Source organism: Lagopus leucura, unplaced genomic scaffold (assembly GCF_019238085.1).
Source record: "Lagopus leucura isolate 7727_CA_CO unplaced genomic scaffold, USGS_WTPT01 Super-Scaffold_100001, whole genome shotgun sequence".
Lineage (NCBI taxonomy): Eukaryota > Metazoa > Chordata > Aves > Galliformes > Phasianidae > Lagopus > Lagopus leucura.
This window is the reverse complement of record NW_024962262.1, coordinates 46,980,193-47,007,608: the sequence shown is the minus strand read 5'-3', so window position 1 is coordinate 47,007,608 and position 27,416 is coordinate 46,980,193. Positions and strand designations below refer to the sequence as shown.

At 43.3% G+C, this 27,416-nt stretch overlaps 1 protein-coding gene across 2 annotated transcripts in view; it reads left to right on the top strand.

The window, feature by feature from the left end:
- NPAS2 (neuronal PAS domain protein 2) overlaps window positions 1–24,554 on the top strand; it is a 97,502-nt gene extending 72,948 nt beyond the window's left edge. For both annotated transcript variants that reach the window (XM_042868173.1, XM_042868172.1), the window contains 14 exons: window positions 1,966–2,084; window positions 3,763–3,845; window positions 4,407–4,513; window positions 5,673–5,820; window positions 6,397–6,478; window positions 6,868–7,009; window positions 7,680–7,786; window positions 7,963–8,055; window positions 11,467–11,613; window positions 17,865–18,059; window positions 18,925–19,091; window positions 20,135–20,227; window positions 21,781–21,967; window positions 23,186–24,554. In XM_042868173.1, coding sequence (XP_042724107.1) covers window positions 1,966–2,084; window positions 3,763–3,845; window positions 4,407–4,513; window positions 5,673–5,820; window positions 6,397–6,478; window positions 6,868–7,009; window positions 7,680–7,786; window positions 7,963–8,055; window positions 11,467–11,613; window positions 17,865–18,059; window positions 18,925–19,091; window positions 20,135–20,227; window positions 21,781–21,967; window positions 23,186–23,356 — 1,841 coding nt within the window. In that variant the 3' untranslated portion in view covers window positions 23,357–24,554. The remainder of the gene's footprint in view (window positions 1–1,965; window positions 2,085–3,762; window positions 3,846–4,406; window positions 4,514–5,672; window positions 5,821–6,396; window positions 6,479–6,867; window positions 7,010–7,679; window positions 7,787–7,962; window positions 8,056–11,466; window positions 11,614–17,864; window positions 18,060–18,924; window positions 19,092–20,134; window positions 20,228–21,780; window positions 21,968–23,185) is intronic.
- The last annotated feature ends 2,862 nt before the right edge of the window (window positions 24,555–27,416 follow it).

The following is a 27,416-nucleotide window of genomic DNA, read 5'->3' as shown; positions in this document are numbered from 1 at the left end:
CTATTCTATTCTATTCTATTCTATTCTATTCTATTCTATTCTATTCTTCTTAGATCCCAGGCTATTTGCTATTGAACTTGGCCATTGTAGAGAGAAATTGGCCCATTGACTTCAGTTTGAAAGACATACTAGGTAGTAAGCTTGGAAGTAACTTCTTTACAATGTCCTTAATGTGAGTTTGTAGCCATATCATTATTTTTAAACATTAATTTTCAAACAGGACTGACTCCAGATATCAACAGACTTGCATGAAATAATCTCATCAGAGCAGAACCAATAGCTCTTTATTAAGGCTTCTCCTGTTTCCAACAGCTCTTAACTCTTCCTTCTTTTTTCCACCTCTTGTGCTAATAATCCTGTAGAAGCCCTCTTATATGCACATAACCCCAGGAGCAGAACTGGAATTCATATTCCTAGAAAGTCCCCAGAGCGAGTGTGCTTTGCTGGTGAAAGGAGGAGAATTTTGCCCATATTTTTTATCTTAATATCCAGTCAGCCGTGCCCTCAAGACTCTTCTGTAAGAGAGCTGCAGTCTCTGTGGATGTTCACATCTGTGCTGCCTTCTCAGATGAGGAATCTTTCTTCTCCCTTTTGGCACAATACATTGTGCATACAGTGGTCTAAGTCAGTTAATCACAGGTGTGAATTCTCCCCAGAGTACTTACTTTACTGTCTTATACCCTGTTATCCTTGTTATCAGCTGCGTATTGTTATGCTAAGGTTTTCAATAGGTTTCTGGGTTCCAGAAGCACATCTGATGAATAAGCTGAGACTTCTTCAGTCTCTACAATTTATGGCAGTGAACTAAAGCCCAGTGCAGAAACATCCCAGAGTAAAATTTGCTATTGAATTCCTCCCCAGACAGATATAAAACCCTTCATTTTCACAGGAGCCAATGTGCTTATCCCTATGCAGAATAAATTGTAGAAAACTATTTCATAAAGTTGGATATAGAAAAAAAAGAGAGTGGGTAAAGTTGGATAACGGAAATGGAGCTCCATATTAGCATTAATCACCATTAACATTAGATTAACTCCTACTGGTGACCTCTGGCTGCTGGATGGGACCATCTGACTCCAAGGGGGACAGTGCAAGTTCAGTTCCCACTGCAGCTTAACACACAGTTTATTACAGTCCCATGGGAGTGGGATTACCGTCGCTAAACAGCTCAAACTTGGATGACGAATTTGCGTTATGTCATTTTAACACGGGATTGTGGGCAAGTGTAAGGCAACACATTCTTTTGGCAATACATCTCTATGGCAGGATGTACTAACAGGCCTGCAAAGCAACACAAAAACCATACAGTCATGAGAGACAGATAAAAACACGCATACTCTAGCTGCATCACACCATTTTTCTTTCTGCCTAGTGTTTAGGAGACACATGCAGATCCATGAGAAATGCCCAGTTCTGGCAGATAGTGCCATATACGGAGTACTCGTGCACTTCTTCAACACAAGCAGAAATAGAACAGGAACAAAAACTTCATCCTTCATCAGCTGAGGATCCCAGGCAGGCTCTGTTAGCTTGTTGAAGCCTTGCTGGCATTGGTCCTCCATGTTTGTTCACTCACAGCGTGAAGCATTGCCTTCACCACCTCTCTTGCCAAATGGGACTAGTGCACGCTAGGCTTGCTGCAGCATGTATTTGCATTGTGAGTGGTGAAAAGAGCAATTGGATGTACGGGGTTTCTTTTCATAAGCTGGTTTATGCTCTGTGATAAGGTTTGGCCTTGTTTTTATCAGGATTAACCTCTAAGATCCATACTTGAAGTTAAGCCCTGATGCCTTTCTGCCTAACATGGCTGACTAGCAAATATATATAGGCATATCAGCTTTAAAAAGCTTTTAGAGCACTTCTGTGAATAAAATTAATACTAGTATGCTTCAAGTGTGCAAAATATGTTGGGAGAGCAGATCTGGTACGAAGCATGACGCTGGGTCCCACTTTTTGTCCTGCCAGTGCCTAACTCCACCTGCAATGGCTTTGATGAGGCTGTTCCCAGGGCTTACAGAGCATCACCAGGAAAGCAGATCTGCTTTGTCGCTACTGTTCGTTTGGCAACGCCTCAGTTTTTAAAGGTAAGGGCATATCCTCGATCCCATACTCTCCTGGAGTTATCAAAATGGTAGTGTGCGAAATTCTCAGTTTTGCTAATTGAATGGATTACGGCTATCACATTTCATGCACAGAAATCCAGTGAAGAGGATTATCAGGGTGAGTAAGGATCTGCAGAAGTGGTGTCTCTTCTGCCCCTCTTGCACTGTGAGCCCTGGTTGTGTGAGGAACAGCAACGTCACTTCACAGATACGCTGTTTGAGTTCTGTACCTCCGATGGGACAGCGCACAGATGGTTCTCATTTTGTGTCCCTTGGTGTCTTCAGGTCACTGCTCCCAGTTTACCTCCTCCCAGATCTACATAGTAAAATGGTTGTTTCTGGGAAGAAGAGACAGCACAACCTGATGCCTGACACCATGGTTCCCTAATTAACAAATGTGAGCTGCTGCATCGGGTGTCCTGTCCTCAGGGGTTAAGAGGTTAAAAAGCTCATCTGAGACATGGTCTGGATGAAATCACTGCCCCCTGGCATGGCTCTGTCACTGCACAGAGACTCAAGGGTTCTCCTGACTGATTCACGGCCCTGACAGCACGTAGGGTCCCTGCTGGGTGCAGGAGGTCACCTCTCATTAATCTAACCACAGTTGTCATGCTAGGAGCAGATGACAGAGTCATGGTTCTCTGAGAACACTGAAAGCAGTTCCCTCAGTGTTGGGTAACCATAATGTTAAAGTGCACACAGAATCAAAATGGGCTGCACATGAGGACAATTGACCCAGGGATTGTGAGACATCAGCTGCCAAAGCACCCAGGAAATTCTAAACGCTGATCTCCCCAGGTCACCTGGATGAGTCACATAACCCCTGATCCTGGCTCTCTCCTCTCAGATGGAGGCAGAACTGTTTATCTGACTGGCTGAGCACAGCAGAATCAGCACATTGGTTTCACGTAACAGTGTTCTCATGTTGCACCTGAGCAACTCCTGAACTGTAGAGTGTATTCTTGGCATCAGCATGGAGCTGGGCGTAAGGTGGAGAGAGGAAGAAAAGAATTGAAACTATGCATGAAAGCCTTTGGCCATTGTGTGGCCAACAACTTTAATCACTTACTTGGGCATTAATAAGTATAAAAGGAATGCTTGATGACAGCTTCTCCTCTCAAAGAGGGTTGGTGGCCCAAAAATGTCCCTGTGGGCAACATCAGAGAGAGGAGTAGTGGAGGAGATGATGGGAAGGTGTTGCTGAGCCCACGGTCCAGTGGGACACAGTACCAAGAAGCAGGGGGACATCAGGGGACAACAGACAGGCTGTCCTGAATAGCACCAATGGAGACTCTCCTGCAGGAGAAACTTTCACTCCTGATATCATCCCATGCCTTTGTGCTTGAAGCCAGGCCTTGTTTCCCACTCAGAAATGGGGGACAAATGCCCACCAAAGCCAACATCCACCTTGGATGGATGGGGGGAGTGATGAAGATATCAGATGGGGTGAGAGGAACTGGGGGCAGATATGACCCCAGTGAGGAGAAAGGGCTCAGTGACACAGAAACAAGTGTGATAGACTGCTCTTTGGAACTAGCAGGGAGTGTATGAATCTTTTCTGTGCTGATTAGTTATAGTGCTCATTAGTTATAGCTTACAAATCTAGATGTAGAGGTGTGAAGTTGCAGGTCTCAATATGTTGTTTTTCTTCACCATATAGGAGATGTGCATTGTGGAAGAGCCTTTAGAGGAATTCACGTCAAGACACAGTCTGGAATGGAAATTTTTATTCCTGGATCACAGGTAGGTGACAAGAAGAGCGATCCTGACTATGTTTTGTGTTTGTTTACTGCTATTTTCCTAAGCACAGTTCTCTCAAAAGGTGTTATGTTTCACATCTAAATCACGTGAATGGGAGAGTTACCGCTAAGGCAAAAGCTAACGTTTACTATTCTATCCTGCATTTATTTTTATCTACCTTCTAAAACAAACCACTCTGTTTCTCATGTTGCATTTGTGATTAGCTTGTTCTTGTTTGTTTTACAAATATCAGTGGACCAAAGCATGTCCCGCAGCAAAAATATACAATTGTTATATAAACGTGGAAATAATTCCCTCAAAATTCAGCCCGTGTTTGCATGTGCAGTTCCCACTGACTTATGACTCCCATACCACGGGTCCTCACATGAAGGCCCCTTAGAAACCAAGCTAGTTTCCACAAGCACTTTTTCCCTGAGAAGAAGGGGCTGTCACAGGCCTTTGAACGTGCCCGCTCTTTGGGCTTTTGGCACATCCCCATCAACATGCAGAACTACTGTTTGTTTTGTGGCTGTATGGGTTCACTTCTGTTGTGCCCAAATGCAGAGCACCGCCGATCATAGGATACTTGCCTTTTGAAGTGCTGGGTACTTCTGGCTACGACTATTACCATATAGATGACCTAGAGCTTCTTGCAAGGTGCCACGAACACTGTAAGTATCACATAGCCCAAGTTTCTGCGAATTAATCAGGATACCTTTTTCAGTGACATATGGTTGCTGTTAAGGTAGATGTAAACTCAGACAGGGAGAGGTATACAGGCACACAGCCATGAGACCTTTGCTTCATTGCTGTAGGAGTTGTAGCAGATTGGGTGCATCATTGCTGATCAGCTGCGATTGAGGCCAATTCCTCTAGCTCTGAGAAGTGCACTTTCGCCTTCTCTATTCCAAGCAGCAGTTAGTGAGACTCACTGAATGGATAAAACGTGCCAGATTTGACTCCTGCTTTATTAGTCAAAAATATACAGGAATAGTTCAGGCAATCTCTGAGATTGTATTTTGTAAAATTCTTGCAAACTGTTTAGCACAACGCTGCTCACCATGTATTTGGCGCTACCTGTGATTATTTGAATATAATCTACTAAGATTTAAGTGGAAAGCTCTTTTGTGAAGTGAAGAAAAGAAGGCAATCCTTTTCAAATATTTGGTTTTAGATCTGAGTGGAACATCTCAGTCTTACTGCCTCTGGGTGGCCTGAAAATATCCAGCCAAAATTAGTTTTTATAAGTTGACATTAAAATATAGAAAGGTTAAATACATGCATGTTTGGGATCCCCTTGAAACCCTTAGAACAAAAGCAGAGATTAATTTTGTCCTTGAATCTTTGAAGCCTATAATGCAACACAGTTTACTACCCTTCAAATTCTTATCTATCTGTGAATTTTCTTTCAGTTTCAAATGATTTCTGTGTTTGCACAATGTTATCTCCTGTACTCACTTCATTCTGTACAGTCACTAACATCCATCTGTACAGAAAACTCATCTCCACAAGCATTTTTATCCAGTATTTTACTGCTACAGGTCTTCAGATGATCACTGCTAGAAACTAATCCCAGGCACCTTATTAGGGAGTGTGTGATCAGCACATAAGCCAGCGAGAGTTATGTTTAAGTTGTAGCAGACATTAATGTGTTAGTGTTAAAGCTAGTTTTCCTGTTAAAGCATGTGCTGTTCAAATTGCCAGAAGAAGGAACCCAAAAGATGCTTAGGAGTCAGTGGGGCTGTGGACACCTTTGTCCCACTTCTCAGCTTTCATGACCTTTCCACACTGGTGACTGCGCTACTAGCTGTGTCTGCTTTCTCCTGACAGTGATGCAGTTTGGCAAGGGGAAGTCGTGCTGCTATCGGTTTCTGACCAAAGGACAGCAGTGGATCTGGCTCCAGACCCATTACTATATCACATACCACCAGTGGAACTCCAAGCCAGAGTTCATTGTGTGCACACATATGGTGGTAAGGTATGGAAACTCCCATCAAGAGTGGGACATAAAGGAGAGTAAGATATGGGCATCCTCACAACTGCAAACTTTTGTGCTTAGAAACAAGAACTGTCTTCTATATAACAAAAATGAAGCCTCAGCTCTCTGAATGAAACATGTTCATTGCAGAAAAACATTTGGACTAAGTGTTACCGTATGCTATGCTTCATTTGTTGTCCACGAGCTTAGGAGTAGAGTAACTCCTACATTTTTTCCATTTTCTGCAAAAACAGGGAACAGATAGATCCCTCAACCATTCCATTCCTTAAATCCTTATGTGTTGCTTTTAAGAAATGTGTGGAAGCTTTTCAGTGAAATTACAGAGTAGCCTTAGGATGTGAACTTGACCTCACCTGTTTAATCCAGTTCTTGACTTCAAGAAGATAGGTAGAGAAAGAAATGAAAATTAAAACGTAGTCTTTCAAATGCTATGGAGTTTCATCTGATGCAAGTGAGTTTTTAAACTACCTGTAAAATTTTACAGTAATTCGTTTCTCTATTTGCTTGGAGCACATTTTATGACCACGACTTTGATTCACAGTATTTTACGTTCAGTTATGCAGATGTGCGGGTGGAGAGGAGACAGGAGATGGGCTTGGAAGAAGTGTCCTCAGAGGTTGTGTCCTCAGCGCTAAAGGTACAGTGAGAAAAGTTGTTTTCATGAATACATGTAGGAATCACAACTTTTTCCTATGCTAACATCACTGAAGACTTCAGCGCTGTCTTTCTGGGTAGGTTCCCTAACAAGTTCAGTATTCATCGCTCACTTGAATAATTTTAAATTAAATTGGATACGTTCATTGAAGCTCACCTCAGCAACAGCTCATTGGACAATACATTAAGTAGGTGCTGCTTGGAAGGGACATTGACACTGGTGCCCTGATCTTCTGTTAGCCTCCCTGGGATTAGTTCTGCTCAAGTTATAAAGGCCAGACAAAGAATTGAGTCTGCAAGTATTGGTAGATGCATTTTGAAATGTTTTTCCCCTGACAGATGCAATAGCTATTCACATTTCGTTTGTTTTAGGACAGTGGCTCCAGCTTGGATCCTGAACAGCACTTTAATGCGCTTGATATTGGTGCCTCAATCCTCAGTGCTAGCCGGACACCCTCGGTGTCATCCAGGAGCTCACCAAAATCTTCCCACACACCCAAGTCTGACCCAGCAAGTGAGTGGCTTTCCTGGGTTGTTGCATTATTTTACATTTAACCAAGTTATAGAATAGTTATTGTTGAGGTATTGATAATACACGTGTTTCACTGACAGTGAAGTGCAATGGTAATGTACAAGAAAGAAGGTCTAATGCAACCATCCATACACTGGAAAATGAATATCAGGACTAGCCATGAGACTTGCTGTTTAGATCTGTTATGAAAGTAAGGACTAAGGTCTTCAGATTTGAGGATGCCTGTATGAGCAATGCAAGGCCTCTCCTGACTTACTTGAGTAATAGCAGCCGGAGGCAAGAACTGTTCTGGCCAAGATTCAGGATGCTCCAGCCATGACTTGGGTACACCTTATGTGCTCTTTCTGCTTCTTTGCCTGGAAGAAAAGACAGTGAGCTAAATCTAGTTATTCAGTCCATACAAAGGGAGCTTTTGGGTCCTTTTCTTCTGCTCATTGGAGCATAGAGCCATAAGCTGTCTCTGACTTTTGTCTTTGCCCAGACACTCCTTATCAGTTTAATTCTACTGCCATTGAAGCCAACAAGAACAGCCTTAGCTCCAGCTGGAATTCAGCCAGGCTATAATCATTTTTAGCTAGGTCTCATAATCTTGACTTCCAGTGGCGATGATTTGCAGTTTGTGAGAACTCACCAAAAATCACTTTTCTTGCAGCTACACCAACAAAGCTGACTGCAGAGACGAGCACTCCCTTGCAGAGAACATCCAGCACGCAGCAGGACTTAGCTACACACAGGCTCAGCCAGCCTACTGCTCTGCAGGTAACTTCCAGAGAGCCATAGGGACAGGCAGAAGGCAAAAGGCACGTGTCATCAGCTTAGCAAATCCAAACAACTTGCACAAATGCCAGGGCATTAGAAGAAACATGGAATTCAAAGGAGCCAAACTTATAAATAAAGTTTTTTTGTTTGTTTGTTTTGCTTTGTTTTTAACCTAGGCTTCCTTGCCTTCTCAACCTTCATGTGAGCTTCTCCCACAACAGTTGCTGCCTCAAGCAACTTTGCAAAGTCAGCCTGCACCACTGGCACAGGTTAGTTGGGGGGTGGGAAGTGGAATAGGTCACTTAACTCTCTTCTGCTGCTTTCTCCCTTCATCTAATAAATAAATTCATTACAGGAGTCCAGGCCATTGAGGGTTTTTAGACAATCTCTTTAGTAGCTAAAATCAAAGTTCCACCAGCTCTCAAACTCTTAAAATGCTGTGGGAAAGTAATCTGAACTGTACACTTGTGTGTTTAAATATTTTTCTGCAAACATTCTCAGCACAAGTCCAAGTGCATATAGGTTCACACATCTACTTTGCAGGATGACAGAAAGCAGAGATGGGCAGAGATTTCAACTTTGCTTCTATGTAATCACATCCCTCCAGAATCAAGGTCACAGTGAGAATTAAAAAAACTAAAGCTATCAAAAGCCCTCCTAAAACACCTGTTTGGCTGCATGGAGGCAGAACCAGCCAGCAGTAAGGGACACACGAAGAGCACTGCAGCACCCATTTTGTGAGTGTGCTAGCAACAGCGGGACATGCTCCAGACTAACAAATTCCTCCACTTAAATCTTTAAGCCTGTATCTCACATGTGGGTGATGGTTCAGAAAGCCATCTCAGTGTCTCATTTTGTTGGGTTGATGGTTGATGATTGGACTAGATGATCTTAGTGACCTTTCCCAACCTTAATGATTCTATGATTCCATGATTTGCAGTAGATTTGGAAGGAGCAGATTGGAGCACCATGTTCCCATCTCATTGTTTGTGCCCTGCAGTTGTGCTGCAATGAGTGTCCCATCACCCTCTGATTTCAGAAATGACAGAGTCCTGGACCTAAGCTGCTGCTGCTGTTTGTACGCTGTCTTCTCTTGCAAGATTACAGTGCTTCTTCCAGTAACATAAAAAACATAAGAAGTTCTGAGGATCCCTGCTTTAAAATAACAAATTCTCATTTATCTTTTGTGTTTAATATTCTTTTCACGATTCCACACCAGCACGCGGTGAAGGAACAGCATATCAATTATCTGCTCTGAGCAGTCATTTTCTTCTACAGATATCCCTCTCCTTTACTCATTAATGCACTTCCAAACATCAATTAGTTTATTTATTGTAACCCTGTGCATGTTCTGCATGACTTTTTTTCTGCTTTCTTTTCTTCCATCCCGCAGCCTTTGCTGGAGGGATGCTTTCTGGTTGTTAACCAAAGGCCCTGCCGCCTCCCTGTCCCAGCACAACAATTTTTGGTGCTGCAGCTCCATCTTCACCACCAGAGCGTGGTGCTGTTCTGTTGCATGGCCACAGGTGCAGCCCTGACTGGCGATTTCTGAAATGGGGGAAGCAAACCTTGCCTACCAAATGAACCTTAAAGCACTAGGTGCTGCCTGAATGTAAATGGTTCACATTAAATGAAGTGCTCCCTATTAGAATATTTGTTTGTTTGTCTCCCTCATTGTAATAAATTCCCTACAACACAGCGGATGCTGATGACTGAATAATAATCAGCGCTAATAATTCCATTTGGGATTGCACTGGTGTTGTTTGGTAGCAGTGAGAATGAACGAGTTGTTCCATGAACTTCAAAGGCAATGAAACCTGGCTTGCAGGGACTGTGCCCTATAGGGCTGTGCACTAGGAGGTCCTCCTTCTCACTGCCTGGCCAGAGCTCACGTGGCATCACAGCAGCATGGTGACGTTGAGGCTCTCACGACTCTGCTGCATGTCTCCAGCATTAGGCTTAGAAGTAGGAAGGCAGAAGGAATTGAAAGGTTTTGCATGGTTCTGTAGGGATCTTTTTCTCCCTGGATTAAACTGTGACCCTCTGCAATTATAGATATCTCATAGGTTAAGTCTGTCATGTTTGGCTGTACCTGGAAAGCTGGTACAGTCACCTGTACCATGCACTTTTCTGAGGATCCCAAGAAGTTTTCAGTTACCTAAGTGAGATGAATGTCAACTTTATCTGATGCTAATGGCAAAGTTAAAGCAGTGCTGTGCTTTGTTGTGGAACATTTTGAGTTAAGCTATTTTAATGTATCATATAATTACATTTATTTATTCCTTAATTAGTAGAGTAGCTGATGATCTGGAGATAAATACTTTGTGGTGCAGGTCAGTTGCTGTTAGTTTCTCACTGCACGAAAACAATAGAAGCTTTGTAGTCACAGGGATCAATGCAAGAATGATCAATAAACTTTGGTCTTAGAGTAGGAAAAAGCAAGGAAGGAGTTTCTCATCCTTTTCCTTAGCAGCTCTCACCTGGTAGGCCAGCTAACTGCTGTTGCTGTTAAGTGGGAAACAAAAAGACAATACTAAACAAATAAGTTACATATAAAAGATGCTGAATAAAATAATGGACTAATGATTTAAAATCAACAGCAATATATTTTTGTGCACTTCATCCACCAGCACAGAGCTACAAAAAAAAAAAAACAAAACAAGGGAACAACATGCCATCTTCAAGTTCAGCAAGTCATAGCAAAATGCCCTCTTTCTTTTTCTCCTTCCTCTTTTCCTGGATGCTCCCAGCACTGTGTCTTTTCAAAGACATTTTGGATTCTTTGATACCCTGATAACAGAAAAACACACTGATTTTTTTGAAGCCATAACACCGTGGGTTTTTCTCAAAGTGTGTTTTACTTTTGGAATATGAGCTTGTGCAAAGCAACAATTCCAAAGCCAATTAAAGTAATAATGAGTTTTGGTGGACATTGAGTCATATCTATAAACACCAAATAAAATGGGGAATTTATGGCCATGTTTTCCCCTCTGTGCTTATGGAGCCATTCCTTGGTGTGAGGCATTGCTGCTATGGAGGCTGCACTTTTTTCTTGACCCTCATTAGTGATCTCCATTCTACATTATTATTTAGAAAAGCCTTTCTCTCACTGAGCTGTGCTATTTGTTTTACCTTATGTACAAAAATAGCTTAATGAGTATTTCTTGCAGCTTGGCCTCTACACAGTGGCAGAAATCTAGAACATGTTTACTGTGGTGAGCTGTGGCACAATCTTATAGTACGTGAACAGCAGAATAAAGCATTGCACCACAGCTATTTCTGCATGCAAGAAGTTGGTAAAACACATTTGGAATATACAGCTATGCTGTGCTAAGGGCTCCAAACTACAAACCGATGATAAAAATGCACTCATTTGCCATCCATTTAAGATGCTCTTGATATTCTAAAGCAGCATACTCTCAAAAACGGGCATTCTGATAATTCCCTAATAGAACAGGGTCAGTTGTAAGCAGATCACTGTAAGTGAAGCAATTTAATATATGGGCATAAAATTGAAAATAGAAAAGATTTATCTCTGCCTAGATGGTAGTATATTACAAACACATACTTTAGTCCTTTGACTGTGCTTTGCAGTCAAAAAACCAATAACTTTTTACAGAATGACTTTGCGTGACGGCCTGTTTTCTTTGTAAAGACTCATTTTTCTTCCTTTTTTCTAGTTCTCTGCCCAGTTTAGCATGTTCCAGACCATCAAGGACCAGCTAGAGCAGCGAACACGAATCCTGCAAGCCAACATCCGCTGGCAGCAGGAGGAGCTCCAGAAGATCCAGGAGCAGCTCTGCCTGGTCCAGGATTCCAGCGTGCAGGTGTGTTGCTGCTGGGAGGACCAACTACCTTCCTGTGAAGCACTTGATAGGGCTGGTGACTTAAAATGAGCCCCAGGGCCTAAGTGCACTGGTGTCCAACCTTTTCACTTTCTTGGGTCGCATTAAGTAAAGAGGAATTGTCCTGGGCTGTGTACACTTAGGATGCTCCACAAGCAATGCCTCCTATTTATTTCCATGGTAAATATAACCCATACAAAAAGCACAATAACACTGTTTGATAGAGCAAGCTCTTGGCTACAAAACACTATTTTTCACCATAGTTACCACCACTAGTTATGCATTTTCACCAGCCAGGAAGAAGCACTCCTAAAAATGTGCATCAGAGGAGGTGACCCACTGTTCCACAGCTGTTCTGATGGCATCACTGCTAATACACACTACCCACCACATCACCATGGTGATATATGCCAAAACGGGGCTTATAAAAGTCCAGTAGAGAGACATGGTCAGATTTTTTAATTACCTGATTGCAACTCTATACATTCCACTTGAAAATTTTCGGTTAATGTATTTGTGCTCATTGAAAATGGAATTGCAAGTATACCAAAACACTGATGATTTTTTTTGCAATCTTGAAACCTGCTCTCAAATTCCTTTATCACAATGGAAAGCACGGCTGCATACTTTTTGCTGTTCACAAGACTGTGTTAAGCTGATGTATCCAAATCCATAACATTATTTACCATAATTTGAGTTAGCACTGCACTGCACCCCATACCCTGGTATATGGTTAATAGCACACAGTTTGGTCCTTGCTGAGTGATGGTTGTGCACCCGAGCAGGAAGAGCCACTGCCTTTATAGTGAGGGGTAGGGTGGCTAGGGGATGAGCTGACAAAGCTGTGCCTAGCCACATGCAGCCTGTGGGCCATGGGTTGGACATGCTGGGGCTATGGCATATGGACATGAGAAAGCCAACTCATCTGAATGAGGATGTTGCCCTCTGAAAGCCTCTTGAATAACCTACGTCAGGAAAGATTAAGAGCTCTCTGGAGGAAGAGAAGAAAGAAATATCTCAACCGTAGTGGTGGGGGAAAGAATTTGAGTCATTTACACTAATGTTTTAATACTTTATCGAGTGAGTCTTCTGAGTGAGCAGCTGTAATGGAAACATGTTCATGTTCATATTCAGCACTGATTGTATCTCTCCAGTTCATTAGTTTCCATCAATCCACGGCGTGTTTCATGGGGACATTAAGGGTGCTCAGTACCGTGTCTGTCCCTCCCTCAGTCACCAGCCCTCCTTCAGGCACTCCCCAAGTGCTCATCTCTTTCATATCACTCATTCCCTGTTTTTCTGGCCCTACCACAGCTGGGACGCAGAGTACAGGAAATGAATTCCCGTCTCATATTAAAACCTCCACAACCTCTGCTGCTGTTCATTCCTTTACAGCTGGGAGGTGTCTAAATGCATTTGTCACTGGACCAGCCCAAGCCTTTAGGGTGAAACTGGTTGGGGCTGCTGTCCTTATGTCTTTGATGTCTTCTGCACAGAGCTGGTACAATGTCTGCTTTGTACTACCCCTGATCCCCACTGCACCAGCAAGTTCAGTTTAGTACATCTCAGGTTTCTTTTAATGACAAATGTAAGAAATCATCCACTTTTATGGAAGTTTCCTAAAAGCGGGTTGATTACTGCTCTGTTCCTTATTATGTAACTATAAATACCAGGTTAAATGACCCTTGCTAGAAATGTTGCATTGGGGACCCACTGTGAGTATTGTATTAACAAGATTTTTAGAAGACAAGCTCTGCCACAGAAATTAAGGTCTCAAAGAACATTTTAAGCACAGGATGAAAACATGGGACCTGGTGAAGCCAATGGGAAATTTGCTTCTGACTCACACAGAAATAGAATCTCACCTCTCATCAGCAGCTGTGAAATGCATTTTCATGCATTAAAACCATCTGGGGTTGTATGTTTAGGCAATTAAGGGATTGGTGAAGCCAAATTTGAAACTTTGCCACCTAAGATACTGCAGCATAGCAGTGTAGGGTCCTAGAAGTAGGGCTCCCTGTTTCTGGTTCCATATAAACATACAGGCAGACCAGGCTTAATTTCAGTGTATTTTTTCTATTGGTTATGGAATGACATTGACTAGCAGGAAGGAGAAGTCCCTCTGCAATTGTCCAGAATATTCAGAATCTTGGCATGTGTCTGAAAGCTATTATTGTTATTATGAATATCAAGAGACATGATATTTTCACTTCTTCTAATTGTGCAAAAAACATAACTCTCCCTCTGTGAAGTCTTCAATATTTATATACCCTGATCCTTTTTTCCCCCTTTTTTACATAATCCAGGCAAAAAATAGAAAACGAGAGCACCTTCTTACATGCAGGAAAGAGATTTTGTTTTTGTATAGTTGGATGGGGAGGGTCCTCCTGCTCTGGGATCTGAGTGCCTCTTGGTCCCCTCAGACCACTCTCACAAGGCAGCAAGCTGTGAGCAGTCACACTTTTACTTCTCCTGCTTTCTCTAGATTGAAAAAAAAAAAAGAAAGAAATTACCATGCCGTTACAAGGATGGAGTGGGTCTGGGGATTAGTTCTGTCGTACTTGGCTAGGGGCAATTTAAAATAAAGCCTCACAATTTCACTTGTAGCACTTTTGTGACTCACAGGAGGTTGAGATTAAACTGTGGAATCGGAAATCTAACCATGTGCTCTGCCAAACAGATTTCATCACTGAGGGAGCTGCATGGCTGCAGACATCAACCTGTATCTATTAACAAGGTTACAAAGCATAGCAGCAAACTGAAGAGCCTTACTGTTGAGCAGATTTCTGGTCTTCTTAATATTCCACAGAGAGAATAGGGCTGTGCTGGTTGTGAGCACAGGGGAGTGCAGTGGGCTGGCCACAAAGGGAAAAGCATTCCCTGGTTTTCTCTCGTTAGCTCCTTTATTAGCATATTGTCCCGAAGTGTACAGGTAGCGCTGTGGAGAATTAAGCCCAATTTCCATTTCCTTCAGAGGTCTTCAAAAGTGTAGTGCAGCACTTCACCAAGAAGCACTTTCCCAACAGGACGGATGTCAAGCTCAGTTGTCTGCATTTGTAACTATTTCCAAGAGCCTGGTGCAATGAAAGATGAAACTAGCAGGAGGGCCGTAGGCCCTGAACAAAGTGCTCAAAACCCCATTAAGTCCTTGGTACTGCTCTTCTGACCAACAAAAGCAGTAAGGGCAGCAGCAGCAGGAGTAACCTCAGAAGTCTGAAGGATGCCGTGTCTGTGCCAGATTTGAACAGTCTGACTAATGAATTGCGGATGGAAAGGAAGGCAGAAAGAAGAGCTGAGACTGAGCAGCTTGCAAGAAGTGAAAATGAGAGCATACATATCCACCCATAATTTGCAAGCCAATCTCTCTTCAAAGTCAGTGAATCTCAGATCCCCAGTGCTGCACCTCTCTCCTCTGCAGGTATTTTACTGAGGGAGCCCTGATTCCTGTAACGAAGAGCTGTCATCACCTGATTATCCAAGCAGCAAAGAGTCAAAGAGCTGTCTCCCTCACATCTTGCCAGTGCGTTTCACCCATTAGCTGCAGAGACCGACTATCGCAATGAGCGTCAGATGGCCCCTTCCCTCTCTTGCAGCTTTGCTGCGTATGTTAACAAGCTGGCCAATTAAAATATATTTGTAAGATGCTTCTTTGGTTTTGCAGTCCACAAAATCAGCCACAAGACATGTCATTATTGGCAGCTCAGTTATGGGGCTGCTGATTTATCTGTTTGGATTCGTTCCGACTGGAAAAGATTTCTTTCTTTATTATGGGGTTTCTGTTGCTATTTAAAGCTGCAGTGTTTCAGACGAATCCAGGCAGGACTATCACGAGAGATACATTATGAAGAAACTATTTTGTACAAATGGAGTACATTTCTGCTTTCAGGCTCAACTTGCAGGTAGCAACTCCTTACTTCAGTACTCTCTCAATTAAGTTTTATTTTATGAGGTGTCTTGGGTCTTCCAGTTCTGCAGGGATAAAGGTTAAATGATACCATTGCCTCCTGCCCTCGGCTTGTTTTTCCCGGATGTTTATGTTCAGTCAGTAACAGTGCTGCTTTGTACATTTTAACGCAATGGAGAGCATCCCTCGGTATGAAGCACTGCTAGGCCTCTCAGGATATGAACGCATAAACAAAAGAAATTGGTTTACTGCAATAAAGTTGGTTGTAAATTCATAGCGTGGCTGCCAACTGCGCACATTCCTACCCAGTGGCACACTCTGGTAATTGCAAAGTAGGTTACTCTGCTTCCTGTCAAGGATAAGCTACTTAGCCTTTGCCTTGAAGTAAGGCAGGCACACAGGCAGTTCACTGCAGAGCAAGTCATCTGCTGCAAGTTTCACTGTGTCCAACTTTTGCAGTGATGGATACTGAGTTCGCATTAGAAGGACTTAATATTTCACCAGCACTGCGCACCATATCCAGGAAGGACGCTTAAGACGTTGCTCCTTAAGGTCAGACCTTGTGCCAGTCTTGTCAGGAACAATGGGCTCACAGTGCACATGACGTGTTTGGAAACAAGCCACTTGCTCTGCCTCCTCTGAATTTTACATCAAACATTTTATATCAGTGGAGAGCGGTTTCATTGCTGGAGTTAATCAAGTTCATTTACCAAACGTGTCCAAAGCTGAGCTCCTATATAACGAAAATAAACAAGAAAATGAATTTTCATAATTTCTGTCTTTGATTTATTCATAATAAGACCTATTTACTTGGCAGAAGTTGCAAGACCATCTGTCTTTCCAGTATGTAATGGCTCCAAACCCAGCGAGCAGTGTTTTTAAAAGAAAACACTTGGAGCTAATTTCAGACCTGCTGCAAGCAGCCACAACTCTGTGACTTGACCCATTTATTTCTGTCAAGCATCTCTGAGATTAGCCTGCAGGACCTGAAACACACCACACCATTGCTATAAGTCCATTAACATTTTCATTAATTGCCCACTTCTCTCATTAAAGTAACTGATTAAAGTAAGATTTGTCTCTACCTTGCTTCTGCGTAAAATCTTGGCGCACAGAGATTCATTATATTTGAATAAAAGCTATGTTTTTAAAGCTAGATAAATAAGCACAAATATGGTAGATCAGCCGACGCTTATGCAGAGAAAATCAATGCATTTTGTCGGTTCTTTGAAGAAAGGTTTTTTTCCAAAGAAATGACAGGGGACGTGATAGTTTAGGGAATTGCTAATATAGCAATAAGCTGCATAAAGGTGTACTAATTACTGGGTGTACCTCAGACGTACTGCTATGCGTGAGACTGATGGATGAGTAATGAAGAGAATAATTGTGATTCTGATTTCATTTAAACTCTCGGCAGCTCCGCTTATATTAATGGAGTTCCACACTTGTAGTAGTGGTGTGGGACCAGAATCAGAGCCAAAGATGCCTTCAACTACTTTGGAAGCGTCGCTTTGTACAGCCCTTGGTGGCAAGAAGATAATTTGAAATATTGTGAAGATATCTTGTAGCATTAATTATTAATAGTTTTAAAAGAAATAGCCTCTAGGAAAGCAAAAAGATTCCAAAGCCCTGCAACTTTTGAAGAAGAAAGATTCATCTTGCAGTGAAAGAATGGAGAGTACATCATTTACAGAAGGGCTTCTAGTTCTCCTGCATGAGTTGAATGCATGGCATGATTAGGAAGAACACCAGGTGACAGCTACCTGATGGAAAATCAGATAAATGACAGAGACTGCCTGTTTACACATCTTCTCAATGATAAGGACACAGTCATTCAACATGGACAACTCTGGCCTTGCTGTGGCCTCATTAAATACATTCAGTTATCTAACTGTATAGTAGGTGTTGAATTTTCTGAGACAAATTCAATAGCAGCCTTGCCTGAAAGACAAGCTGATTTGCTGAAAGGAAAAATGAAAGGATTAAAAAGACATGGAGTTACTCTTTGCTTTCTGGTCAGGGTGCCCCAGAATATGACAAATGCATGTGAACCATTCTCAGAAGGGCCCTGCCTGCCCCATGGAGTGAAGGCTTTTACTTTCAGGACACATTTCACAAGTAATGATGCACTATTAGAAGAAAAAAGAAAGAAACCAGAGACAGCAGAATCGTTAACATAGGAAATACATGATTTCCAACTAACAGTAAATGCATAGTGAATTCAGAGCTGCGATTACTTTAGGAAATATCTCTAGATTTAAATCCGTTACCTTTGTTATTTGTAACAATTGGCCTACGTCAATAAAACATCTCCCCTGTTCTTTTCCAGATGTTCCTGCAGCAGCCAGCAGTGTCCCTGAGCTTCAGCAATATTCAGCAGTCAGAGCCACAGCCACTACAGCAGAGGCCGGGGGTCATTTCTCAGCAGCAGCTTGTCCCCAGTCCTCAGCTCCCAGGGCAAATTGCATCTCCACAAACACCGAGCCAGCAAGTACTGAGGGAAGCAAGCGTGATTCTGAGCCAGGTAATCATTTATTTGACTACAGAAGCATTTATATGGAAAGAAGGCACTGAGCTGTTACAAGACAAGCAAGTAAAATCATGTCAGTCCTGCAGTTATGCCTTTCCTTCTCTATTCTTCTAAGTGCAGACTATATAAAGCATGTCCCTACAGCATTTACTTCAACTTAAACCCTTTTTTAAGATCTCAGTCAGGAGAGTTACCCACTGCCTGCCATGCTGGCATGCTGTTGGAGTGCTTGGATGCTGATGCGAGATGCATGGGGAAATGGAAGCGCAGCATCAAGTGTTTGTAACCAAGACCTGTGGGAGTGAGCAGGCCTGGCACAGCAGTTCTGTCTTACTGCAGACTTCTGGGCATTTCTTTCTTTGCTCTTCCACCCACCAGCTGTGCCTCCCTTCAAAGGAGCCACAGCCTCTATTGCTGTTGTCAGAGTGCACAGTGAGTGTGGCTGTACCACAGTGAGGTGACAGCTTAGAGCACTCAGCCTTAGCATTTAACCTCCTACCAGCCCACATTAACATAACTGTTTAAAAGTGAACAAATAGAAAGACAATTACATTTTTTCTTAGAAACAGTCATTCAGGTTGGATGTTGGGAAAAACTTCTCACAAAGAGCAGTGAGGCACAGGCTGCCCAGGGAGGTGGTGCAGTCACCATCCCTGGAGGTGCTGAAGAACCGTGTGGATGTGGCACTGAGGGATGTGGTCAGTGGGCATGGTGGGGGTGGGCAGATGGTTGGACGAGATGATCTGAGAGGTCTTTTCCAACTTTAATGATTCTATGATTCTTTGATTCCCATTGTGGGGCTCTCATGGAAGAGCTAGCCAGGCCTAATACCCAGCCACCTCTCCTTGTTCTCTTGCAGGGCCCAAAGGCAGAGAGGAGCACTGAGCTGACAACAGGCAGCAGCCGCCCAAGTCGCAGCACGGCCACACTGTTCGGCCCCTCCACCCCTCTGTCACGCCGAGGCCCTGGCCCCAGCTCTGGTCCTGGTGCATCCGCTGCTGGCTGCAGCCACGACCAGCAGCTCAGGTAAGGCGCAACACAGACCATTGCACTGTCTTGAGATGTCCAACACCTCAGGCTGCCCTTTGGGAGTGAGGGAGGGCGTCAGGCTCCAGCTCCAACTAAGCGTATGAATCTTGGTTGGAATATTGCCCAGCATAAAAGGATCTGGGGGTGCTGATCAGCAGATTGTTGAACACAAGCCAGCGGTGTGCCCAGGTGGCCAAAGAGGCGAGCGGCACCTGGGCCAGTGTCAGAAACGGTGTGATCAGCAGGTAAGGGAAGTGATTGCCCCTCTGTATTTGGCAGTGGTGAGACTGCACCTTGAGTGCTGTGTTTTGGGACCCTCACTACAAGGATGCTGGCTGAGCTGGTCAAACACACACAGAGAAGAGCAGTTAATCTGGAGAAGGGACCAGGAAACAGGAGATATGAGGAGCAGCTGAGGGAACTGGGGCTGTTTAGTCTGGAGAAAAGAAGACTCAGGAGAGATCTCATCTCTGTCTACAGTGACCTGAAGTGAGGCTGCAGCGAGGTGGGTGCCAGTCTCTTTTCTCAGATGACAAGGGACATGAGGAAATGGTGCCAAATCACACCAGGGGGGTTTAGTTTGGATATCAGAAAGAATTTATTCACAGAGAGGGTGATCAAGCATTGGAACAGACTGCAGAGGGAAGAGATGTGTAGATGTGGTACCAAAAGGATATGGCTTAGCAGTGGACTTGGTATTAGGTTGATGGTTGGACTTGGTAATCTTGAATGTCTTTTCCAACCTAAGTGATTGATCAAAAAAAAAGACAGCTGGATATTGAGGCAATACAACCCTTTCCCACTGAAATCAGCAGGAACAATAGAAGTTTCTCTCTCCTGAAACCCAGCACCTCAGAAGGGCATAGATGTGACCCCAGTTGGAATGCATGGTCCCAGACCTCCACTAAGCAGAGCTGAGGTTACATCTCCTACACTCGATTTTGTGCCATATCTACAAAAGCATCTTAGTTTTCAAAATAAGGCATTTTTATGGTCTTTCTCTTACAGCAGTATCACTTTTTCTTTTTTCCATGTGCAAGACTGTTGCTCAGCCAGCCTATTCAGCCTATGATGCCCACATCCTGTAATGCAAGACACTCTTCAGACCTCAGCATGGCTGGATCCCAGGCTAAGTATGTGGCTTGTTAAAGATAAAATGCCAAAGTTACTTTTGAGAGAAAACAGCCTTCTTTAGTAAGATGACAAAATAGATACAATCAGGAGCACATTACGGTGCCGAGCCTTGTTTCCAGCATCAGGGTCAGCCTCATCTGCTTGGTCACATCAGTAACAATTACAGAGAGAAACAGAATGTGTCAGTGGATCTTAAGAAGCCCGGGCTGGGGAGTTTTTCTCCCTCATGTGGCGCTGACTTCAGTGCTGGAACTTCTGACCCACAGAAAGTAAGTCCTGACCCAGCTGAAATGACCAACACTAAGGATGTTCTCCCCCTCTGCACAGCGAAGTGCTGGAGTAACACCAATGGAGGAATGCCTAATTTAGAGCAGCAAAGCCAAAAGAATCAACAGACCCTGCATCAGCGCTCTCTGAAATGCTGCTAAACAAATGGCATTGTTTCTTTCTTTAAACTTTGGGTGAAGGAAGCAGAAACTTTCAGTCATAAAATGCTTTTCTTCCCCTTTAGCTGTTTGTTTTTGCGGTCACTGTCCCTAATTGTGAGCTGTCAAAACGATCGGTTCTTTATACATAATGAAAGTGATTCCATAAGTTACCTCAGGAATGTAGGTATTCAGTACCTCTTTTTTAAACATAACTATTGCTGCTTAAGATTACCTTGAATTAAAACCTTTAGCATACAGATCTGCAGTTGAGATCTGCTTTTAAGCCTCTAAATAAACAGGCCTGATATTCAAACATACCTCTCCCCATTCAACGCTTTGCTTTTTCTGAGCTCACATCCTTTCATAAGTGCCCAAATCTTAGCCATTTCTGACTAACCCCTAATTTTGAACAGCTGTTAGAAAACACACAGCACAGTATGATCTCATCACCCATTACAGGATAAACAGAATTAGGCTGGGTTGGCAGTAGCTCCATTGTGGTTTTACCCAGAGCCTTCTGCAAAACAGCACATATTTGGCATTTGCTATGCAAAAGCAGCCTAGCAAGAGGAGCTGAGTGTTTTGTTTTTGGCATGTCTCTCATTCTACAGGACTTCTAGAGGCTTCTTGTGTTCTTCCTTAAAAAGGAAGAAATACACCTTAAAAAGTAATGAAACCTACCCATCCTTCTGCAGAAGACTGCCACCCCCACAGGCAGCCATACCAAAGCACAGGCAGCAGAACAGGGAATGTATTTACTTCTCAGCTGCCGCAGTTCAGAACTCATCTTATTAATAAAAAATCAAAGGCCATTTGCTTTAATGAGCCTGGGATGTGAACCTGTGGCTGAAGACATGCATAAACCAGAATCTCTAATGAACCTAAAATGTGGTCTGGATTTTGAGGTGCGATGTGCTCTGCCTTGCAAGCCCAGCTCATGCATAGCATTAAGTAGAGCAGTGCTGCCAGTGGTGCTGGTTCTCATGTGCTCAGATCTGATGAACTGAAATCTTTTACTAAGACTTATTTATGAAGACTATTGATGTCCACCTTGTATCCTAGGAGAAGGCCTTTGTTTCTACTGGTTTATTCTTGATTGATTGTTTTTCTTCTTCCCCACACAGATATTCTCAAAACCAACAAATGTTTCAAAGTTTGGAAGTGCAGGCTTCCAGCAGCAGCTCTCCAATCGTTCTGATGGGACAAGCAGTGTTAAACCAAGGGTTTGCCACAACTCCTCCTTCCCAGTCATCCTCTCTGCCACCTATGCAACTCCAGCACCAACAGCATCAGCAACAACGCTACCTGCAGGTAGGGAAGGACAAAGAAGACAATGTGTAAAACACATGCACAGAGTAATGAGGCGAATGGGCTGTGCAAACAGGGCCTGCAGGCCTTGCCAAGCTGTAAGTTTCAGCAGGAGCCTGATCACGACAGAGATGGTCATTTCAGAGATAATGAAATGTGCAAGACACTGATACAGTGTCGTGTACTCTTCCAGTATAGCAAGGGAGCAGTGAGAACAGTCAAACTATTTCAAAGGAAATTACTAATCCTGCATATTGGAAACATAATCAGATTATCCTGGATGTACTAAAAGTGTATTTCTAGATGGAGAAAATTGCTGCCTTAGGATTTATTTTGTACTCTTTATTAAGTACAAGATTTGCTTAGTTTACAAGTCAAAAGATGATTTTTAATTACCAGCACCAACATAAAATGAGATCTGGATCAGATATCCAGATCTCTTCCATAAATTAAAGTATTTGTTCAACTCCACAAAGCAAAGAAGATGAATTGGAGCAGATCACCTGGAAGCACCAGGTGATTTGAAGATGAAAAGTACCATGATATTTTGTTTTGTTGTGTTTTACCTAATTCAGCACATAAGGGGAAGGGGGGAAAAGATGTGTCTCTAGGTGTCTCAAAAGGAGCTGAACTGAGTGTATAAAACCTGATCATAACTCCACTGCAATCACTGAAAGAGTATCATCGACCTCAAATAATTAAACTGAAAAATGGCATCCTTACCATAGCTGAGAATGGGGAAAAAAAAAAAAAAAAAAAGGCAGATCCCATTCTTATACAAGCATCTGCAAAATTCACATGGACTTCAACACTGCAATGTTACACCCTATCATGTACTCACAAAAAGAAAGGGCTAGAAGGGACCTCATGAAGTCCACTAGGATCCCCCGTGTCATTTCTGTTTCATTTCTACCGTCTAGCTATGTCAATTCTGACACGTTTGTCTCAGCCTGTACTTAAACAGACTTTTCAGAATAATCTGCAAGTCCTAGGCAGGGCATGCCTACTGGAAAACCTTTCTCAATGCCTAATTGTAGTCTTCTTTGCTGCAATTTAAGTCCATTCCTCCTAGCATAGGTAAGCAAACCCCTTACCAAGCAGACAGCCCAGAAATAAAAGCCAGCAAAAGAGTAATGTTTTTAAGCATGCTGTACATTGAGGACGACGAGCTCTAACATGTGAAAGAATCAAACAACGAGATGAATTTTATTTTGTCTGTAGGTACAAACACCAAGTTCTTTGCACAATGAGCAAACCGATTCTTTGCTCCTGCCATCTTACTCACCACAGCAAGGAAATATGGGGTATCATCAGACACAGCAGCAGCAACAACTACCAAGAAGAAGCAATAGCTTATCAGAGTCATCAAATTTACCACAGCCACTGCGATAGAGTCCCACCAGCACAATCAATGCACGATTAGCTTTAACCAATGGGCACATGGGGCAGGAGAGAATGACTTTGTCCTTACTGTTTTGGCTTTTGCACGAGCCTTTGGTTCACAGCTCTGTGATGCCACAGAGGACAGACTGCTGCACACAGCGCACTGACGGCACGCTGGATTTAGTTTGTGCTGTCTTGTGAGTGCAGCACCTACTGGCAGAGCAAAACAAAGAGGAATACTATCCTGTGCAAGCTCCATCATCACTGGGTGCACAGGAGGAGGAGTTCCAGCTTGGCGTGTCGCTTGGAAAGCTGTCTGGCAATTCCAAAAGACTGTTGACAGACACATGAGGTACATGGCCTTCACTCTTTCAGTTCTTCTTTTGTGTATGAAAAGCACTGCATCAAAGGTCTATTGAGGAGAGAACAAGAGATTATTTTTATTATGATTATTGTTATTATTTTGCACAACTGCACAGAGGACAAAACCTAGGCACTTTCTGTAAAGAGAAGTTTGTTTCCTTATTCTTGTGGCCAAATTAGCACATCCAATGGAAAAGAAAGCCTGGTCATTGGTGAAGATGGTCTACAGCTCATAACCCTTGATTTAGAATCTGAAAAGTATTATGCAGCTTACCCTAACTGTTCTTTGTGACTAAGAACAAAACAACAACAAGAAACACTGGACTGTTTTCTATATGAATTGTGATTGCAAAGGTGAACTCAAATTGTAAGCACAATCATGCATCTCTCCCGTAATACAAGATGGATCCTTCCTCAAGCTAAATAACTCACTCACTGCAAGTCTCTGAGAAATCTGCACTGTGTTTTGGCCCACTGACTCGGGATGCTGCAGACTATTACATATCTCCTTCATTATAACATTTAGGGTTGAATTTTCCTTTGGGGGGGAAAGAAGAAATGCACTTTTCTCTTTTTTTGTATGTTTTCTGTTGATATGTTTCTAAGAAAGATTTTATGTAATTATTAAATAAAAAGTAGTGTATTGTACAGCTGTTGTAATAATGACCTATTTCTATATAAAATAAAATTATATGGAATTATGTGGAAATTATTTTGTATATGAAATATCAACTCATTTCACAAGTATAAAGATTGTGCTTGTGCTTTTTTGTGAGTGGATATTTTGTAATAAACTAATGAATTAGAAATGTTTTTTTTGTGAATGGTACTACTGTTTCATGCTATATACATCTCAAGCTATTTTTTTTCCATTTAATGATGGACAGTGTCTTTATTTGTAGAATAAAATAAAATAGCCAAAATGCTTTATTGCAGGACTTGCACACATTTTCCTGTGGCTGTTCAACTACGTGATTCACTTTAGATTTTTAGTATTAGCTATAGACTTACAGGGTATTTGGCATCCAATTAGCAAAAACAAATATCCTATGGGATCTGGGGTATGGCACAGACAATGAGAATGATAGCTTAGGAAGTTAAAATAGCTGCTAGCCAAGACAGCTAATTTTATATTTTCTTACAACTCTGAAAACTGTAGCTCTGTACTTCCAACCAAACAGTTTTGGATTGGGACAAAATGCAGGGCACAGCAAACAGTGTACAGCAGTGAGATGTAGCCTATTCCCAGGCTTTGACCTGTGTTCGCTAAGCAGCAGCTTCAGTGCTTAGAAACTTGGCTGTCCTGAGTTTTCTGCTACACCTCTGCTGGATTAGCTAACATACCCTCACTGAATACAGTCTAGTCTCCACTTGGGCATCCTTGTGCAGACTTTTTCATGTTAAATTCAAATTGACAAGATGGAGCAGCCGAAGCACAGACCTTCTTTCCCTCTGCAATTCTGCTGCAGGAGCAGCAAGCTCCAACAAAGAACAAGATGGACAACTAGGTGTAAGAATGTCTTCACCTGCCACAGCAGGTTTGAAGGGATGGTTCCCAGAGCCCCTCAGGACAGCCTGCATCTGCCTGACACAGCCTAACCTTCAAGAGAGCACAAATAATTCTGTCCTTCTCACACCTTTGCACTGAAGATGTCACAGGGCCCTTGTATTCATCTCTGACCTCCACAACAGAGATGACTGGGTTAGGAGCTGCAGATGGTGAAAGTAAACTTTCAGAAAAACAACAACAACAACAAAAGCTAAAAATCTCCAGGAGAAAACCTGCTGGCAAAATGACCCCACTGCTGCCACAGCAGGACTGGCTGGCAACGATTGGTACACAGGTATTTTAGTTTGTACTGAAGGAAGATGAGAGAATCAAGTATCTGTCTCTAAAAAGTGTAGTAAGACTACATCTGGTCTCTAAGAAAACGTTTCTACCACTAGCTTCTGTCACCTCTCCCAGATATCTGAGTCACTGCACACACTTAAGTTCTTACATTCAGTGAAGCAAGAGTGACCCCTCCAGATGAAGATTAAAGCACCAAACCCTAAGGTTCTCTCACCTGATGTCTGAGGAAACTTTTTCCTGCTAACTATAAACAAACCTTACTGAAGGCATATTAGCTAAGTAGGGGCTAACTTCGTAAATGCCTTCCACTTCTGTACAGACATTCTTGGAAATGGGAAAGGAAAGCTGTCTGTTTGGAAGCCAGAAAGTTCATGCAGGGAAGCAGTAATGAAGGAACAGAGAAAACACCCATGGAAGTAGCACTTCTTAATGGCTACAAAGACGGTGAGGGGGTCTAGAAGAGAAGATGTGTGAGCAGCGGCTGGGGCCCCTCGTTGTGCTCAGCGCAGAGCAGAGGAGCTGAGGGGAGGCCTGATGGCGGCTGCAGCTCCTCACAGGGAGCGGAGGGGCAGCGCTGAGCTCTGCTCTGTGTGACAGCGACAGGGCCCGAGGGAACGGCATGGAGCTGTCAGGGGAGGGCAGCTGGGGGTCAGGGAAAGGGGCTGCACCACAGGGTAGAGGGCATGGAATGGGATGCACAGGGCTGTGGGCACGGCCAGAGTGCGTGGAGTATTTAGACAGTGCTGTCAGACATGGGGTTTGAATGCTGGGTGGTCTGTGTGGACCTGGGAGGACCTGGGAGTGGACTCTGTGATCCTTGTAGGTTCCTTCCAACTTGGGATATTCTATGATTCTATGACTCTTGGATCTCAGTTATTATGACAGAAGCCAGAGGAAGAGAGAATCTCTTTGAGAAATTGTTTTGCTCACCCACATCTCTCCTGATTCTCAGTGGCATGCCCGAGCTCAGCCTCAGACCAGCAGTAGTGCAGCAGTTAACAAGCTGTCAATAGGGTGGGGTTGTCTTCCCATAAGCTGGCTTACACTGTTGTTTGGAAGGACACAGGGCACTTGTGAGAGCAGATTTACGTCAGTATCTCATTTTTCATGCTCTGTCTCATTTCTCCTCTGTACACACATTCCAGCTCTGGATTATTGCCCTTGCTCCCTGTTGCATGCACATGGATTGCCAGTCCTCTTTTACAGAGTGGTTTGTTGTTCCGGTGTAGTATAGCTGTCCCAGTGGAATTGCTCAGCTCTGGCTATTTCCTTAGGCAGACAGGGAAGTCATCATATGTTGTGCTGTGCCAGCTGGTGCCCCTTACTGTCTCAGGGATCAGAGGTGCAGATTGAATGGGACACTTCATACCAGTGGGATAATCTTCAAGCCAAGCCACTATACAAGGGCCAACCTATAAGAAAGACCCGAGGCTGTGGATGCCCCATCCCTGGAGGCATTCGAGGCCAGGCTGGATGTGGCTCTGGGCAGCCTAGTCTGGTGGTTGGCGACCCTGCACATAGCAGGGGGTTGAAACTGGATGACCATTGTGGTCCTTTTCAGTGCAGGCCATTCTGTGATTCTGTGTTACCCCTACAGATGGATGGCACATGGGAAGGCAGCACTCAGAGCCCAACACAGAGATGCAGGTGTAAGTTCCTCGGCTGTGAGAACATTTAGCCCAGCAAAAAGCAAACAAACCAAACCAGGTTAGCAGAAGCATGCACCATGTAGTAGTACAATCAGAGCAGCCTACACCTAACATCCTAAACGCCAATCACGTCCTGCCGGGGAGCAGCCTGATCTTAGCCGGCATCTGCCACAAGCGAGTGCGCGTGCGCGCCGCACACCCCCCC